General features: G+C 40.0%; 1 protein-coding gene across 2 annotated transcripts in view; it reads right to left on the bottom strand.

Moving 5' to 3' along the window:
* fgd4a (FYVE, RhoGEF and PH domain containing 4a) overlaps positions 1–17,775 on the bottom strand; it is a 42,585-nt gene extending 24,810 nt beyond the window's left edge. Inside the window, exon 1 of one of the 2 annotated variants that reach the window (XM_079568271.1) lies at positions 17,365–17,775. In XM_079568271.1, coding sequence (XP_079424397.1) covers positions 17,365–17,578 — 214 coding nt within the window. In that variant the 5' untranslated portion in view covers positions 17,579–17,775. Of the gene's footprint in view, positions 1–17,230 lie in introns of both variants that reach the window. The other variant, XM_079568272.1, reaches the window with a different exon arrangement.
* Between the last annotated feature and the right edge of the window lie 530 nt (positions 17,776–18,305).

The following is an 18,305-nucleotide window of genomic DNA, read 5'->3' as shown; positions in this document are numbered from 1 at the left end:
TTCGATAGTGGAGATAGGTGCAGTACTGTATCAGAATACCAAGGGGGTCATTTCCCAAGTGTTGTCCCATGTGCAATTATGGATCAGTGGCATCAGAGTCATTTATGCATTTTTTTTAATTTATTTTTTTACTCGTGCAGCATTCTCTAGTACCTATCATCAGATTTGGGGCCCTTAAACTGTATTACTGGCAACATCAAATGGTAAATGAAGTTCAGGATGGCAACACAACAGAATACTTCAGTTTTCAGCTTGCTATTTAGCACCTGCCTTGATAAATGACCCCCCAGAAGTATTTTAGTGAAGTTGTAAATAAGTCTTTGAATTGTAATATGCATTATCATGACTAAAGTATATTGTCCCAGTCCCATGCAGGTTTCAGGATTACTGAAAAATGCAAGAAACAAAACACAACCCTAGATATACCGTATTTCATATGAGAAATTGTATCACAAGCTTTAATTGGTTTGTTGTTAGTGGAGCACAAGAGTAATGTGACATTTCTGCAGAGGTATCTGAAACCTCCCTTTTCATCACCATCCTACTGGGCTAACCCACTGACACTTGATTTAATCCAAATCCTGATATGCAAAACCATAATCGCAGAGGGGGATCAGCGTTAATCACTGAATAATGATGAGAAATGGCTAGACTTGAAAATACGGGAGTCTCCGTAAGGAATAGAGAATGCAGTGCACCCCCCCTTATTCATTTGCATATCACAGGCCTAGATTGAGATAACTACCATTCAATTTTCACTCATACATAATGTAAAGGGCAGAGGGTTTTTAATATGCTAAGTCACGCCCCTCCAATCATATGGGATGTGGGTGATAAAAGGGGCTATGTGTGTCTGGGAGGGGGTGTGTGGGTGAGGTTTTCATGGTTGACGCAGCAAGAGTCGGGCCCATTCGCTCAGACCAGATGTGGCTATCCTCATTCACTCCTGCCTTTCCATTATGGCCAATTACCAAACGAGTGATGGTTTTCTGTCACAAATATAATAGAGGGGAAATTAGAAAAGGCCTTGTAAAGCCTTTATGTGGTCACGGCAAACAGATGAGACCACGCTTTTTCTATTTATGGAAAAAACAAGAACGTATGGTTAAATTTGGCTTGGCAGCACAATTCTGTCATAAAAGAATAAAAAAAAGACTGAATGAGCTAAATTAACCCGTGAGTGTGAGTGGGGGCACAGAGGACACGGTGAGAACAAAGACACAACACATTATGTTCATGGGGCATTTAAAGCAGAACTAAGTAACTCATGCCCCTTGAGCCCATAAGAGCCACTGCAGGTGTAGTAGCATGTTACATTGTTTTACTCATTAATTGTCCGTGAGAGTAAATACTACGCAGACAGAAAAGACAAAGGGAGAGAGGGATATTGTACATCCAATTACACAATGGAGATCATTTTTGTCACTATAACTTGCTAGCCCGCAGTTAGCTTTGCCCGTTGGCCTGTTAGCTTCTTCTTCATGATTCCATTAGTGTGAATTGTGCGTCCTGGTCGGAGCAGGGAAAGCTGCAAGTGTTGTTTTCTGACACCAGGGGGGATGAAAGACCCCCCAATCATCTCATTAACACTTGTATTACGACAAGGATTTCTTAAGGTCAACAAGTTACTTAGTACTGCTTTAAAAGTGGAATGAAAAATGCAATAGAACTTCATTTAACTTTTTTTTTCAAAGAAGAATCTGGCAACCTTATTATGTAGTTACCAAGAAAACTGTTAGAGAACTAACAAGGGTGTTCGAGAGGACAGATGAAAAATATGCAGCAGTCTGGATGTCTTATACAGGAGAAGTTTATTTACCATCGGTGCAGGACCCGGAGATATGAACTCGAGACATTGCGCTCGTCCTACCATTCAAGTCTGTCCATGCTTCCACAGAAAAGGGATAAATACCCTCTCAGAGCATCATACTTCACACGCAAGAGTCTGAGCACCACAGTCAAGGCTATGACAGAGATAGTACGACTGTACAGCCTGACCCAGTATAATAAATAGCGATTTAATATTGTCCTCTAACAAAAAACATTCAAAAGAAAGGTCCCAGTTCCTTGTGCTTGTGTTCGAATTGAAAAACCGCAATGTACAGTAGGCTCAATGACATGCTGAGCAAAACAAACTTTTAGAATCCTGCTTCTAGCGGCAAAAAATGCATACTGGATGGAGAAATGCAGCGTGCAGTGAGCAGGCTGGTACTGAAACGACAAGAGGTCCCTGCAGTGAAACAACGCCTAATATGGGTATGGTACAGTGAGTCTGATGAAAGCTATCGGTCCAATGTGCTAAGGCAGGGATTCTCAAAGGACCAGGTCACCCCATACTGAAGCAAAAAAAACAACTAAGAACCCTCTCCGCTTCCAGTGACATTACAGTGATAAACATTGCTATAGTCAGGTTTTGGGTTCGCTTCAAGGATGTGACTGCTCTGTGTTCTGATTGAGATCCCCACAGTAATGGTAGATAACAGACTCAGTAATCGCTGCAGTGACTGTGAAGGGATCAATGGTCAGGGCGATAACATCGATAGGCTAGTCACTCTCTTTTCTCTTCCTGTCAGTCTTTTTTTTTAACCTTAGCTATTATTGTCACTATATACCAATGATTTTGTGTTTTTCTCTATTATTTTGTCCCCCTTTCACACCATCCATCCCCCACAGTGACCGGCTGCGTGCCTACCTTGGATAACGGATCACAGCTGCCGGGCGGGTTGCTCCCCAATGTGTCAATCAATACTCTGCCCATCCAATGGCCATGTCTGACTGGGCCTCAATAGACTATAATGTGCATTCAGCAACTGACAACAGCCTGCTCTTTCTGATAAGAGCCGAGTAAACCGATTGGAAATGTCTCCCAGATTAAGTACAGATATGTGAAACTGACCTATATCCGTTTTGAGAGGAATGGACCAATGGGAGCGTGTCTATAAAAAGCAATAAAACCCAAATATCACAGCTGGGCTCTGAAGAGGCTCTGCAGGCGGGGTCTCCAGAGTATTTACGATGTCCAAATGCCACTTTTCTAAATTGAAGCAAAAAATAACCACTTCTATCAAAGTTTCCATCAACAACTTTCTCTAGACTTCACATGCAGCCCAAAAATAGGCCCATGAGAATCTCTACTACCCCATTTGATTTTCCACTTTAACTCATCTGCATGTAGCAATAATGTACACGCTAAAATAGATGGGTTTGCGCAAAAAGTCTGTTGTATTTACAAAAGGTCAAAATGTGGGTTTTCTTCCCCACTACATTTGAAGATTAATAATACAAAAGGTTAAACTGACTGTTGCCACTTTTAGTAAACTAAAGTGATTTTACATGGTACGTCTTTAACTGACAATTTTACTAACGAAAACATGTTAAGTGTTTGTATTTTAAATGGGAGTTATAAGAAGAACGAAATCCCAGCATTGACCTCTGCTGAACACTCTTCTTAAGGCATTATATTCTTCTTTGTGTAAGACAGTGTTTAGGCGTGTCGTAAGTGTGACACCTGTGATACTTCTTCAGGAAGTACTCAGGGTAATCTGCAATTCTAGACTTCTTTTAATGATGCTTGTAATGCATTTAAGTTTTCTGGTTTAGAAATGGATTACAGCCAGTTCACCCATTATATTAGACTTTTAAATAGGCCAGGTTTATGATCTAGAATGGGTGGCACTTGAGGTTGAAATATGTCATGAGCGGGTGCTAACATCTTGAGAACGACAATGCTACAACCGCCATATAACAACTGCAAATGGTAAATGGTTGCATCTATGTAGCCCTTTTCTACCTACATTAGGCACTCAAAGCACTTTACACCAAGGAACCACTCACACTCTCATTTATACACCAGTGTACGCTGATACTGGAGGCAAGGTGGATGAAATGTCTTGCCCGAGGACACAACGACAGTGTGATCGTCCGTGTGATCAGCACCAGCTGTAGTTGTTTGTCTTCTGCCAACAAACGTATTATTAATAGAAAATGATGCGGCTCAGAGTACTTTATGAAACACTAAAAGAACAAGGCACTGCACAACCATACACTGTAATATTATGTAAGAGACATACCCTTTTGCGAAGTTTTTCCACTGCTTTTTTTATTACGGGCCACAAAATGCCTAAAGTTTGATGGTATTAGAGCTGAAGTTTGATAGGCATCAACATAATCCTATTATAATTTAACTTGAACTTCCACTTTCAATCCATTCATTTCAATACAACTAAATGTCCTTCTTTGTACTCCTGCAATGCATTAACAAAACATTACCATCAGAAATTCATTAATGCGAGAGGGACCTAGCAGGATGCATTATGGATGAAGTCAACAGAGGCTAATGCCAATCAAACAGTGTGGGCCCAAACTTGCATCTCAAACGGGTTCATTGTGCGCACTATGAATGAGCCTTAAGACTTGGGCCGTCGGAACAACATACTCTCCACAGAGTGCTGGAATGCACCAAAAGACTAGAAGCAAGTCTGCAGCCAAGCCTGGGCCCAAAAAGAAACAGAAGACCACAGAAAAACAAAAAAAAAGACTTACATGTTCTCTTTCGTAGATCAGAAAAAAACACTAAAACTTGACTTCTCAAACGCTCTTGTTTTAAATATCTTCATACTACATATAGTCTATGGAGAGAAAGAGAGGAGGTCTTGCAAGGTGCCCTTATCATCAGCACTTTGTCACAAGCGGCTAAGCAGAAAGACAAACCGCCAAGCTCAGAGGTGACAGAGGACACGACCGACTGCCAAAAACTGAACGTGCAATGCCTTCAGAGAGCAATGACAGAGCACTTTACATAAGGAACAGCCTCTGCGGGTACTAAGACGTCCTGCAAGAATACGTGTGGGTGAATATAGCCTATAGTCAAAGCGATGATGATGTAATAGCCAACACTTAAACGTCTTGGACTGGTGTTATTTATGGCTCATGTGTTTCTCAGACAAAAGAATATCACTCTCTAGACGTGTGAAATGTGATGCTAGATGTAACTGATCTATTGAAAAATTGGCCAATGGTGTTGAACACTTTTAAAGAAACAACCTGCTACAGCACATGCACACAATACTGAACCGCAGTAAAATGTAATAGCTCTAATAAACTTTGGTGTCCAAACTAATAATTATTCAGTCACATTATGACTGGTCCAACTGGTCTCATACTTATCCAGACATATCAATGCAAAATGAGTTGAGTGAAGCTCTTTAAAACCTGCTTCCTGTGTTTCAAAAGTCATTACTAACCTTGTTTTCCCTCAGCTCCCAGGTTTCTATCAGTGATCCCCAGCGAGGATCTCTGTTAGAATATGCTCGAGTGAACATATGCCTGCGTCTCAACACAAGCAGCGTGATCCGATAGCGCTCCTAACATGCTGGGACGCTGAGACGCACAGACACAGTGGAGGGCAATATATGATTGCAGATAAAAGAGTTTCCTGTGCAGACATGAGAGGATACAGTGGACATTGTGGACACGTAGAGGAGACTGATGTGGAAAAAGAGCCATAAACAGATGGTACTTTGGTTGTAAAAATTTTAAAGCTGCTGCAGACAGTCTCAGAATAAAATAATAAATATCTCAGAATAAAATAGGAATACGCGACATGAGAAAATAAATTGCTATACTTGATAATTGTCATAAATATTGCAATAACAACATATTGCAAGAATTTCTGCAAGAATTTCAACACAGTTACTATGCATTATTGAAAAAAAATGTTTGCAAAAAAGGTTAATATAAAACCTGAATGATTTTGCGATATATAAATGACTTCTTGCAATATGGTTATTCCATCACCCAGACCATAATAAAGATAATTTGGCGATATATTGAGTCGTCGTAGAATATAACTTAAGTGATGTACTAAACTGGAATATATTCTTCAGCTTTTGGTTCATGTTTAGCTACACAAAGCTTTGGTCTACTGTGGTCTAAGCTGAGGTGCACCCTGGATACTGGCCTGTTTTAACAGCAGGGCTGACGCTTAATTAAGACAGTAATTTTACCTCACACCCACATATTCTCCAGGAATGTTTGACTCAATTACTTTCATGCATATTTTGTTTAGCCTGAGTACAACAGAACAAACAGCGCTGCATACTGCATACAAGACTGGCTATTAGAATTACAAATAACTCTCACACATCATGAGCGGTTATCCATCATACCATAATTCAATAAAAAAGTAAATACAGTCATTCTTTTCGACTGCCTACCCCTCTAGTCACCTTGAATGTGAAACTGGGTACACCCTGGATCACTGCATGTTATGACAGAGCTGACACCTGCAATAGGGTGCAGTGGACACACCAACTAAAATAAAAAGGATCCGACGACCTTCTCAGTGAGGGGAAAAAGTGCTTAAGACATAATTGACACCAAATGTGGAGAAAAAGCAAGTGCTTGTTTTACCTGCTACGTTGCTACACATGAAATGCAACACTGTTCATCGGTTTTAAGCTACTAGAATCATACCAACCCTGCACTGCACAGTATAAAAAAAGGAGGAAACAAGCGCGTTCCGCAACCGCAACCACATCACTCTGATCAACACCAATGCCCTTATTCACAGCATGCTTCAGTATCTACCAGCAACTTGCATTGTGTGTGTGTGTTTAAATAATGCACATGCAAGTTGGCTTTTAGCGTCCCCTCCCACTTACAGCGGTCAGACGCTCTCCCACTTTACCCCATCACACACAGTGGACATCAATTATCCCTAACTCCAATCAACTATGCATGTGTTCACTGATTCAACCTCCGCATCCTTAAGCCGCCCCCCCTCTCTCACCACATACACGCCTTACTTTAAACGCAGGGGCTGAATGAACCTTCGGACACATCTTGTGGTGAGCTTTAGGTGATGCGGGCTCCTCCCTTTGTTAACCTCGCAGCATGCGTCTCCCTCGATGTATAGGATGTCTGAGTGGAATACCAAAAACGGTGGTGGTCGCTATCCGCTAGCTGTCAACGCCTATTCTAGATGACAATACTAAAGTGACATGTACCGGTGAGTGGCAGAATTGTCCGCACTTACCTGAATTATTTCGCACACAGTTAAGCTGAAATGAGTAGGAAAATCCAGTGATGTAAATGCTCCATGTGTCTGGTGTCTCCGGCAGAGACACTAGGAGGTTCAGGCTGGTGTTAAAGTGCCGCCTCTCTGCACTGCTCGCATCCTCCCATTCCCTCCGCTTTCTAGCTCACTCTCTCACTTCCTTTGGGCTTCCTCACGGCTTTCCGACTGAGCATAATAGCATTCCGCTGGTGATGGGGTGGGGGGCGTATGTCCGAGGGGGGGGGGAGTGCCACTCGAGCCCCCCTCTATATACGTGTGCGCCACATGGACAATCGGACCCATTGTGTGGGACAAGGGGAAGGGGCAGAGCAAAGGGAGAGAAGCCAATGGCCGCACACATGTCACACCGCCAGAGCTGCATAGGGGGTGTAGTGATTGAGAGGCTGACTCCAAACAACCCCCCCCCCCCCCAAGAGTGAAAGAGGACTGGGTGAGAGGGGAGGGGGGGCCCAGGGGGGTATGGAAATTAAAGACGGGATGGTGAAGAATTGATCTGCTTGCTATTGGGCTCTAGGGGTTAGCCCAATCTCAGTGTATAGTGCCTGTTGGGGTCTATATACAGTAGATCCTGAGTGGGGGCCAAATCCAGGGCCCTTGAGCATCCTCTTGATGATTTAAAGAAATATAATTATCATCTACAGCGATGCAAACACCTTAATACATGACAATACTGGAATATAATACATTTCCCTGGTATAAAATATAGTAGATAGAGGTCCACCATGTCATGACAGCAATAACTTTTTAGACAAAGCTGCTTCTACTTTTAGTATATTGGCAAACAATCAGACAGAACTATAAGTCCATTTACCCTGGCAAAATAAAAAGAAACATAAGGATTAAACCATGCATCACACCAAGACCCCACTTAATTAACCTAAGCCTATTATATACATATGTTAAATGTAGCAATTAGTTATTAATACACACTTTGCTTGTTTATGCTTTCAGCTAAATACAAAGCTGTGTTTAGATTTGGCACACAGTTGCTTTAAACTCTATTCAAACACGCACACAATACATTGTTAGACTAACAAATGACTGTTAATCCTGTACTTTACCCTAATGCTGCAGAGAATTGGCAAAGCATTCATTAAAACATAATGGACTATATTAAGAATACTACACACGGCATATTTGCACAACCACAGTGCGAATATGATGCAAACAGAATGGGCAGTAGATAATTCAAAACGTGAATAAAAATAAATATTGTCATCAATATGGAGACAGGACTCAGGGAAGAGACTTCTATTTGTGCCACATCTAAACTTGAGAGTTTTTTTTTCATCATTGTGAAATTTAAATAGGTTAGTTATTGTCCTTTGTATCAAAATAGTGTTTTCATTTTATATTGTAAAAACACTACTAGCACTACATCACACTGGCATAGAGAAGTGAATAAAGTGCATTTATTCAAAGAGTAGCACATCGAAATCTATCACAAGACATCGACTCATCTTCACCGTCACAAGTCTGTCAACTTGTCAAAAACGCGTGAAAACATCTACGGGCAGACTGGCACATTCGGCCCACCACTCATGAGCCCCTCCTCAGCTGTCTGTCTCTAATTCACAGTGGCAGCTCTGACCCCGTTATGGACTCCTCTCCTGACCTGCTTTTAACCTGAAAGTCCAAGTTTCCTCCTCTTATCTCTTCCTCCTGTTTCCTTCCGTCCAGGCTTCCTCTCCACGGAGTTGCTCCTTTCATTTGAACAGCTGGAGATCCTGCTCCAGTCTCACACAAGTCTCTATTGTTGGTCCTCGTAACCAATACCGGATATGGGCAGCTATTAAATTTGAATTCTTACAGCTGCAACGCCACAGTCCTCCAACCCTATACCACTCATTACACTTTACACAGGAGTAATTAGTGACCGGAAAGCCTAAAGCAATAATGATATCCAGACACTAACTGGCCAGCACGGTACTAGCATGTTGACCGCAAGCAGGAAATCAGGCCGTTAAAACGACCATTAAAGAGATTTCTAAATGTGTGCTCTGGCACAGCCACTTCCTGTGTCAGGTTATAGGGCACACTCATGACCAGTATGGTTATTGTAAAATATTTACATCTGCAAAGAAAAAATATAAACTATTTCTAAACTATAATTAACAATTGTGCCAATTTTACAGTTAAAATGACAAAAAAGGAACATCTAGCAATGACAGTAGGCTAAATACTGTTTTAAATTGTTGCATTTGTCCAGGTAAATGTGTTTTTCCTTGCACTTGTTTTGCAGACAAGCTTTGAAGCCCCCCCTGTAAAGTATTCTGAATTATGCGTATGCTATGGTATATCGCAGGGGTAGGCAACGTCAGGCCCGGGGCCAACTCCGACCCTCCAGCACAAAACCTCTGGCCCCCAAGATTTTGAGAAATGTTATTATGCAAATAGAGCTCAAATACCTGTTAATGCCAGAGTATTTTTTCAGATTTACTGAAAGAAAATCCCAGTAGGTAATGGTATATGATGTAAAAAATGGTTCTTTGGGCTACAAAGGACCTTGGTGTTTTGGTAATGATGAATAGACGTCCACGACGCAAACTTGCCTACTCCTGGTATATCATATAGTTACAAATCAAAACTGACGAGTTTGGAGAGGGTGTGAAAACAGCTGACAAAATTATGTTTATTCAAGCATTGAATCATTTGGTGATACAGTTTATCAACAGTCATTTTTGGCAATAACCCCAACTCATGAAAATGGTCACGCAAACAATTTTAGGGTCCACAGCTTTAGAAGGACAGAGCATATCATTTGGGTGTAATAGAGATGGACGACATCGCAGTATCGCCATCTAGAGGTTCAAAAGGCTACTGGATCTGGGGTAGTCTGTGTGCACATTAGTACAAGGTAACATAGGCCACACAATACAATTCTAGTCACAAGGGCTCAGTAATGAGGACATGTATGGCTTTAGCAGTTAGTTATAGTTGCCATTCTGACACTATAAAGACAAGTTATACAAGTTTAACATTTTTAAAAGCATTCACCCCTGAATTTGAAAATCCCAGTCTTGCCCTAGGTTGAAATGAAATGCATTTTTAAGAAAATAATTTCCAAAACACAACAACAGCAGAGATGACAGTTAAATTTATTTACAACACCAGAGTTTAAACAAACCATTGATTTTTATCAGCAGGAAAGCTTTCTGTTTCCAAGGCAACTCTTAACACAAGTATTGGATTTTAGACAGTGTGTAATGGCTCTGTAGGAATTTCTACTATGGCTGGTTGCTGTATACAATAGTAAACAGACTATACTGGCATTACTGTCATAATGTAGACACTATATGCCCACATCAAAACGCGCCAGACTGATTCCATTTGGACAGGCTGCTATACAAACAGAAGGCCGGTTGTTAAAAATCCAATCAAACACGAAGGATAAAGTCCTCGAGCGGCTCCCTCACACCTAAACCCTCTATATCTCACAAACAAGAACACACCCGGGCTTATTTGCATGTGTGCTGCTGTGTTTTAATTAAAACGAAAGCCATAATGAACTGTTGTGATTGACACTCCACACTGGCATCATATTACATTATCTTCACACATGGCCAGCTCACAGAGGAGGGATGTGTGGCTGCAGGCTACTTGTTTTATTACAAGTGTGATGGTTAAATCGAATGTACTCATCAACACTTTGTAGCGGCATGGGTAAAAACACGAGTGCAAAAGTAGAGCTACATGTCTTTACAAGTGTAAAACATCTAATTACGAACTTTCTGATGGGTATAGCGAATAGATTGGCCATATCTGTTTTGGACTTAATAATACAAGTTTAGGGTTGGTCACCAGTGTTTTAGCCTTCTAAGGCCCGCCTTAACGGAGCACATCTTCTCCAGTTTGGGTTTACCCAAATCTGAAAGCTTCTTACCGCCCACAGGCCAGTGTAACGCCTCATTTGAAAGTACTACAAAACTGAAGATTTATCCTCGTTGTGTTTCCATGCGTTGTTGCCACTTTTTTTTTTTGCGTTTTTTTTGTGCATTTGTAATTTTGTTTTTGTGATTTTTTTTTGTTGTTGATTTTTTTGTACTTTTTTTTAATGCATTTTTGTAATTTTTTAGTACATTTTTGGTGCATTTTTTGGTGCATTTTTGTTTATTTTTTGTTTATTTTTGTAACATTTTTTGTACATGTTTTGGTGCATTTTTTGTAAATTTGGTGCTGCGTTTTTGTTAATTTTTTGGTGCATTTTTGTAATGTTTTGTACACTTTTTAAGGCATTTTGCTCTATTTTTTACGCTCTTTTGAAAAAGCTTTTAGATTTGAGTAATGCCTGGATACCTGGATAATACCTAGAGAAAATGTTCTTGATTCAGCTTTGGGCGGCTTTGGACTGACTCAAACCTAACGTACCTTATAAGTGTACTCACTATCAATAAACAAGCCCACAGGAGCAAAAGCACGAAATAAAAATAATTGGCAAAGTCCACTGGCACATTTTCAGCCTGCACGTTATCCTTTGCGACATTTGAGCGTGTGCATGTATATTTGAGCCGCTGTTCGCACTTTACTTTGACAGGTTTCCTCCCACTCTCTGCCCACTGCCTCACACCTCTCCACTGCTGCAGCTGCCATCTCCTCTGTCTCACCGCCACCTACAACGTAATTCAGAGCCTCCTTTTGGACACGAGAGGTGGGCTTTTTATAGCCATATCCTACTCTTTACAAGGATGTATCGTCAGTGAGTGGACCGTGGTGTTATAAGCAACGACTGAAAATAAATCATGCGTGTTGCAACAGTAAAATTTCAAACTCAATTTCGAAATTGTAAAAAAAAACTTCGATACCACAATGCAAAACAAGGCGGGAAGCGAGATTAAATTTCCATTGTAGCTGTTGTCATAGTAACAATAGACAAATGTCTAACTTTTGTTGGAAATATCAGATAAACCTTATTTAATCGTCTCAAATGTCATTCCTCTTGTTCTTGCACCTTAAAGGTACACTGCGTAACATTTTGGACTATACTGTTGCAGCAAAACAAAACATGCTTCTAATGACCAGCTCAACACAGAAAATACAATTACTGCAGTGTGTAGTAAAAGAAGGGATTTAGATGAGAAACTAACCTGTTTAAATGTCAAATTCTACTGCCTTTTGTCATATCTCCATGGAAATGAGCTGGAGACGTACCCACTTCCAGTAAAGTTTACAGTCATATCTTAGGAGGGGTGAGCCTCATAAATGTTTGTTTGTACATTTATGAGGTATTTTTTCAATAATGAAAATATCTGTCATAAAAAAACTGCTTGTATTTCAATGTTATTTATTGGGTAAAATTCTACGCGGTGTGGCTTTACGCCACAGCCGGACCTCATTTTTTAGTTGTAGTTTTACACTTAAAATCGCTAGTGTTAGTTTAATCTTTTTTCTCTTGATCACTTCCTGCCTCCAGCTGATGTCACTGATGATGTAAGCAGCGAAAGGGTCTATACAGTATTCGTTCATCTAATTTGTTTCTTTCCAGATGAAGATCTACATGATAATTCTAAAAAAAATGATGCAGGAAAAAGGCCTGTCACAATAACAAATTTGAAGTCCGATATATTGAGGCAGGAAAGTATCGCGATTAACGATATTATTGACTCTAGCGATACTGTCAACTCTCAGGCATAAAAATGGCAGCAAACCTTCTAAAAGAGCATCATCATATCCTAAAATACTGCACAAGCTGCAATAAACATGAAATATAATGTAACTTAATTTGCTTCAGTTAAAAATCCAAGTTTTACAAAGAAAACATAGGGGGGAAATGCTAATAAATGTACCGACGATAAATATCGATCCCAAAAATATATCGTTTATCTATTATTTATTGAACGATAAGTCGATATAGTAATCATCGTGACAGCCCCAGCAGGAAATATCTAACTTAGTTGTAACAAGCTGCAATATTCATGCCTTATAAAGTATCAATACCTGCTCAAATGAGGTTTAGTATAGATTTTTTTGGCAACCCTGCCTCCTCCACACACATCATTAATTAAACCCACATCACACCCACATTTGACTGCACTCTGCTCCTATTGACTGGCTCTCATTATGAAGGTCAATGATGAATGATGGCTATTGTCCGTACATGTGTTCACTGGTCCCGACAAACATACACTGGGTAATGTAGTGTCGGTACAGCAGCTGCGGCACACATCTGTCAGGAGAGCACAATGGGAGACATGGCACTCGACTGGATTTTTGAGAATAGGTTCTTTGGCCTCTCTCACCCGCAATGAATCCTTTAGTTAAGATACTTTTGCTGATTTTATTCTGTCTAAATTTAAATATTTCTATATGGGGCTGTTCAGGGAATGCATTGAGGCATTAAACATAAAAAGTCCGAATGCATCATTAAAACGCAGTCCACTTTTTTTGTCTTATTGATCAGCACCAGCGTTATAGACAATGTTTTCAAGTTCTGAGGCCATCAGTATTCTGCTCATGCCTTTATCGCTCCTGCTGCTTGACTAATAGGATAGACCGTTCCTCTTACATCATTTAACACAACACACAACACGGCCCTCTATCTTGTTGAAGCTTTGTGGCAACTCTGGTGATGACATTGCACTAATGATTGTTTACAACTGATTTCACGTTTATACATTAACAGCAGAGGTGTCAAACTCATTTGGCTCGTGGGACGAATTTCAGATTCCTCGGCGGGTCGCAGGTCGCATATAATCTTAACATGAAAATACTATTAGGAAAACATGTTTCCAATAAATGAATAATAATGAGCTGTGATTTTAAAATAAAAGCCCGTAATAAATAATAATGTCTTAAATTTGTATTGCGCTTCACAAGCCTGTGTCACAAGCTTCTCAGAGTACACTGTAGTCATTATATTGTAGTCATTATTCATTGACTCCACACACTCTGTTGTGGAAACAGGTCACAGACTGACCACGGGGCTATAATGTGTTGTTTATATCCTGATCTCTTATTATGTGAATGCCCTCTGCTGGACAGGTGTGGAATTCTTTCCTTTTTTAAATGTAAGATGCCCCCTAGTGGCTAGAAATGGTTATTTCCATAAAAATTCATAACTCTGCACAGGAATAGGATAAAGACTTCCTTTTTTTTGTGGCATACTCAGGAATTTGTGCTCTACAAGTCAGGGGCCGGATTAAATCATCTCTGGCGGGCCGCCAGCTTGACATGTCTGATTTACAACCATTTCTGTGGCTCATCCTGTTCAGTGAATTACTTTTACACAATCTAAAACACTGAAACAAATCCAACTTCTTTCTAATCCTCACAAGCCCCCAGGTGGTGACAGGTCAGAATACACGCTACGCACAAATGACGCTATTATGGTGGCAATGGGGACAAGAGAGAACTTATTGAAGCCTATACAAAATAATAATAATCTTGCTTGAACAAATAATAACACCAGAATAGAGTTTTTACATCTCCATAATAGTTTCTTTCTAATAGATGTATTTATTTCAGTATCTTCCATCCTTTCTTAAAAATACAGACAGTATTTAAATGCGGCGGTTGTTGTTTGTGGTCTTGTAGTCCTTGTTGATACAAATATGTAAATGTATGCAGCGTGTATGCAGTAGTGGTACACAGTATGTGCAGCAGAAGTGCAACAGAAGGAAAGTTGCATTGGTGAGTGTGGTGGACATGTGCGCCTCCAGTGCCACTGTGTACATTATGTCAGGCCAGAGGTGAGCCGCGAGGAATACTCACATGTGTGACAAAAAAGAAATAAAATTAACCTGTGAGTCCTCATGATTTGTATTTTAAACATCCCTCAGTCGATATTAAAGTACTCAGTTGATATAATTTTTTTAAATCTGGTGTGGTATTTCCTGGTCACCGGAGAGCCTTATTGTCCAGGATTATTCAAACGAAACGCATACAAAGCAGTAAACAGAGAGAAGTTTTCTATGATCTTCCAGGAGTTTTAATGATGAGGCAGTGACCACATGAATCCTTTGCTCTCCGATGATGCCCGTTTGTGTGACATTTAATGAAGCTTAAAGCTGTCAGAGCTGCACACATTTGGGCAGTGATTTTAACGAGGACACAAGCTGACCACACACAGACATTTCAGCACCGGTGGAAAGGGCAAAAACACAGCATGACAGGCACAAACATTCAAATAAAAATAATTATGTTCTTGTTGCATTTGGTGTTCCGACTATTATTACTTTTGCGGGAGGCTACATTAGTCTAAACCTTACTTAATTGTTCCCTCATATTAATTGAGTGAAAATAGAAAGATGACCTTCATTAACCTCTTCACTAACCCGCGCCTTAACCAAGCACATTTTCTGCTTCTTGAGCTAACATACTATAGGCCATTTGAAAGGTTTTTCCTTGCACTGTCGTCACTTTTTTGTCGTTTTATCATCACTGTGTTTTGCTGTGTATTTGTCGCCTGTTTTGCTGCGTTTTTCACACCTGTGTTGTTGCTTTTTTGCTGTGCTTTCGTCCTCATTGACGTCTTGTTTTTGTCGCTATTTTGAAGCTTCTTTCAAGAGGACTTTAGATAGAAGTTGAGCTGGAGAAAATGTGCTCGCTTCAGGTGGGGGTTAAGAGGTTAAAGCTACACCGCGTAAGATTTCACCCAATAAACAAAATTTAAATACAATCATTTATTTTATGATTAATATTTCCACCATTGAAAAATACCTCAAACAAACATGTGCTTTTGCTCTGAGCATCTCACTTCAGCTAAAACATGTCTATAACTTTACCGGGATTGGGTACATCTCCAGCTTGTCTCCATGGAGATGTCGACTAAAGTCAGTAGAATTGAGAGTTAAACAGGTTATGCCCTCATCCAAACCCATTCTTTGATTATCCACTGCAAAAATAGCATTTTCTGTGTCAATCTGGTCATTGAGAGCTTGTTTTGTGTTGATGGTAACAGTATAGTCCAAAATGCTACGTTGTGTGCCTTTAATATAGCTCATGAAAAACAGACTTTTTAAATGACCATGAATAATTCCGTTCATTTAAACAAACAAAAAACAAAAAAAACAGCCTGATAAATCTGAGAACTAAACACTGAGAGATGTCAGCACAAAGTGATCTGTAAGAAGGATTTCTAATTTTTTTCTAAATGTGTTATGTCACTTATTTATGTCACTAAGCTGCAGCACAGTACAGACGTAGATACACAAGTGATTCTCTATTGTTCTGAAACTGTCAATAAAATGTAAACATTAGATAATTAATATAATTAACACAACACACAAAAACAAATATACGGAACAAATGTAAACACTGATTGTTGAAGACGCACAAAACATTTTTTTTTTTTCATTACAATTTTTTTTCTCTTTCTAACAAAAGCAAGGAACACAAAGTAGACCTTTCCCATCACTCCACAAGGGCCACAGTGAAAGGACAGACTGCCGCTCCAGCCTTTTCCTTCCTGCATGAACCAAAGCAGTGCACTTCCTCTGCCTCACTTTTAAACAAGGGGTGACTCACCCTCTGACAATACACCGCACACAGCTCAGCTCGCTGCTAAAGGAGTGCGCAAACACACACATTCAGATAGTGTTGCCAAGAAAGTGGTTGGGAGAGGGTCTTCTCCAGTTAGTTCCCAGGACTCTGAAACAAACTGTCTTTCTTTAAAGCTTTAAGCTCACCGGCTTCCATCCAAGGACAGAGAGTAACTGTGAAGCTAATAGCTCTATAACAAAACCGACAAATGCACAAAAAGAAGCCTAGAAAACGAACTGAAACATCATAACAATTTGATAAATTACTACTCAGGAGAACAATATCCTACACGCATCCTGGTAGACATACTGACTCAGTTATGATAAACAAGAGATTACTCCGAATTAAGTTACTTCCCATATTTGTAGTACAATGGGCAGACCCAGTGTATTAATAACTTCTCTAGCAAGACACTGGTCCAATGACAAATGATAGATAAATACTCCAAACTTGAACTTCACAAATCTTCACCCAAATCTAACATTTATCCAATAAACAGAAACAGAAATATAGGCATTATTTTCAGTATAGATGAAAAATGCTTCAGAAAACATGCATCTTTACTGTGACCCAGGTTTGGTATCAGTTTGTTTATGTTTTGAGTTTTACTACAGTTTGCACAACAGGCTAATGTAGTTCAAATTAAACATGCCACATGCCGTGTTTTGATCTTACCATAACAGCAGAGGAGCCCCATCTTTTTACCTGTCCGTCCCCAAAACCAGTACTTGCGTCGCCGCTTCATTGTCAATCCAGTCCAATCAAGTACAAGCTCACAGTTGTTTATGTCCATATGAAAAGTCACCTACCGGAGTTCACTCGACGCAGAAAAGACCTCCTGTATAAAGTAGTCAGCCACTCCATCTCGATGTCAATCACAGATAAGTATGATAAATAACAATTTGTTCCTGAAATACGCATTGATTTACTGTTTTCAAGCTTATCCTTCCTTCCTTGCTTCCTCTTCTTGGGGCAGCTGTGACCCCTGTGAGAGAGCTGACAAGTTTCTACTGCTCCAGACATCTATATGAAGATATGAAGAAATGACAGTCATGCGCCAACTCATCTCTGTAGTCAATATACCACATGTGGGATGTCCTCCATTTCGCAAAGGTGTCGGAAGAAAAAACGAAAGAAAATTGCTTCATAGTTTGCCTAGGGATGGAGCAATTCGTTTGGGTAAGGCAACTTCTCCATAAGTGTTAGACGAAGAATACAGTTCCTGAATCAAGTGAAGTTGAAGTGGTGAGTCTGATGAGAGAGTACATTAGCAGGAGAGGTGGACAATGCCAGTGAAGAAGGGAAATGACCCAAGCACAGAGCAGGCTGTACACAGGAAGCACTGGCTGGTGCTGGGCAGAAAAACTAAGCATCCTGACTGGAGTGAAAATACAGGGTTTATAGTTAGCACATAAAAAAAAAAGCCTCAATGTTATGTACAGATTCGATGAGACACACAGGCAAGGGAAAGAAAATGTCACAACTGAGCTAAGTTTTGAAAAAAGCCACAAAGCCAGTGTGCCAATCTTTAGAGAATACCTAGCTGTAAATTAGCACACATACAGCTTTATCTCGCTGTTTTTAGTGCTTACCAAAACTCCTTTACCATTAGAAAAATCACTTTAAACCATAAGCTAATATGGGTCATCAAAGTCTCATGCCACATAAAAATAGTTCATTAAGATAAATTATTAAACCTTGCGTTACACAACCGCTGAAGCTTATTTTTTAATTCCATGGGCTGCAGCCC

The sequence above is a fragment of the Gobius niger genome (genome assembly GCF_951799975.1).
Source record: "Gobius niger genome assembly, chromosome: 12".
Lineage (NCBI taxonomy): Eukaryota > Metazoa > Chordata > Actinopteri > Gobiiformes > Gobiidae > Gobius > Gobius niger.
Note: the sequence above shows the minus strand (reverse complement) of the source record. Positions and strands in the feature narration are given on the sequence as shown.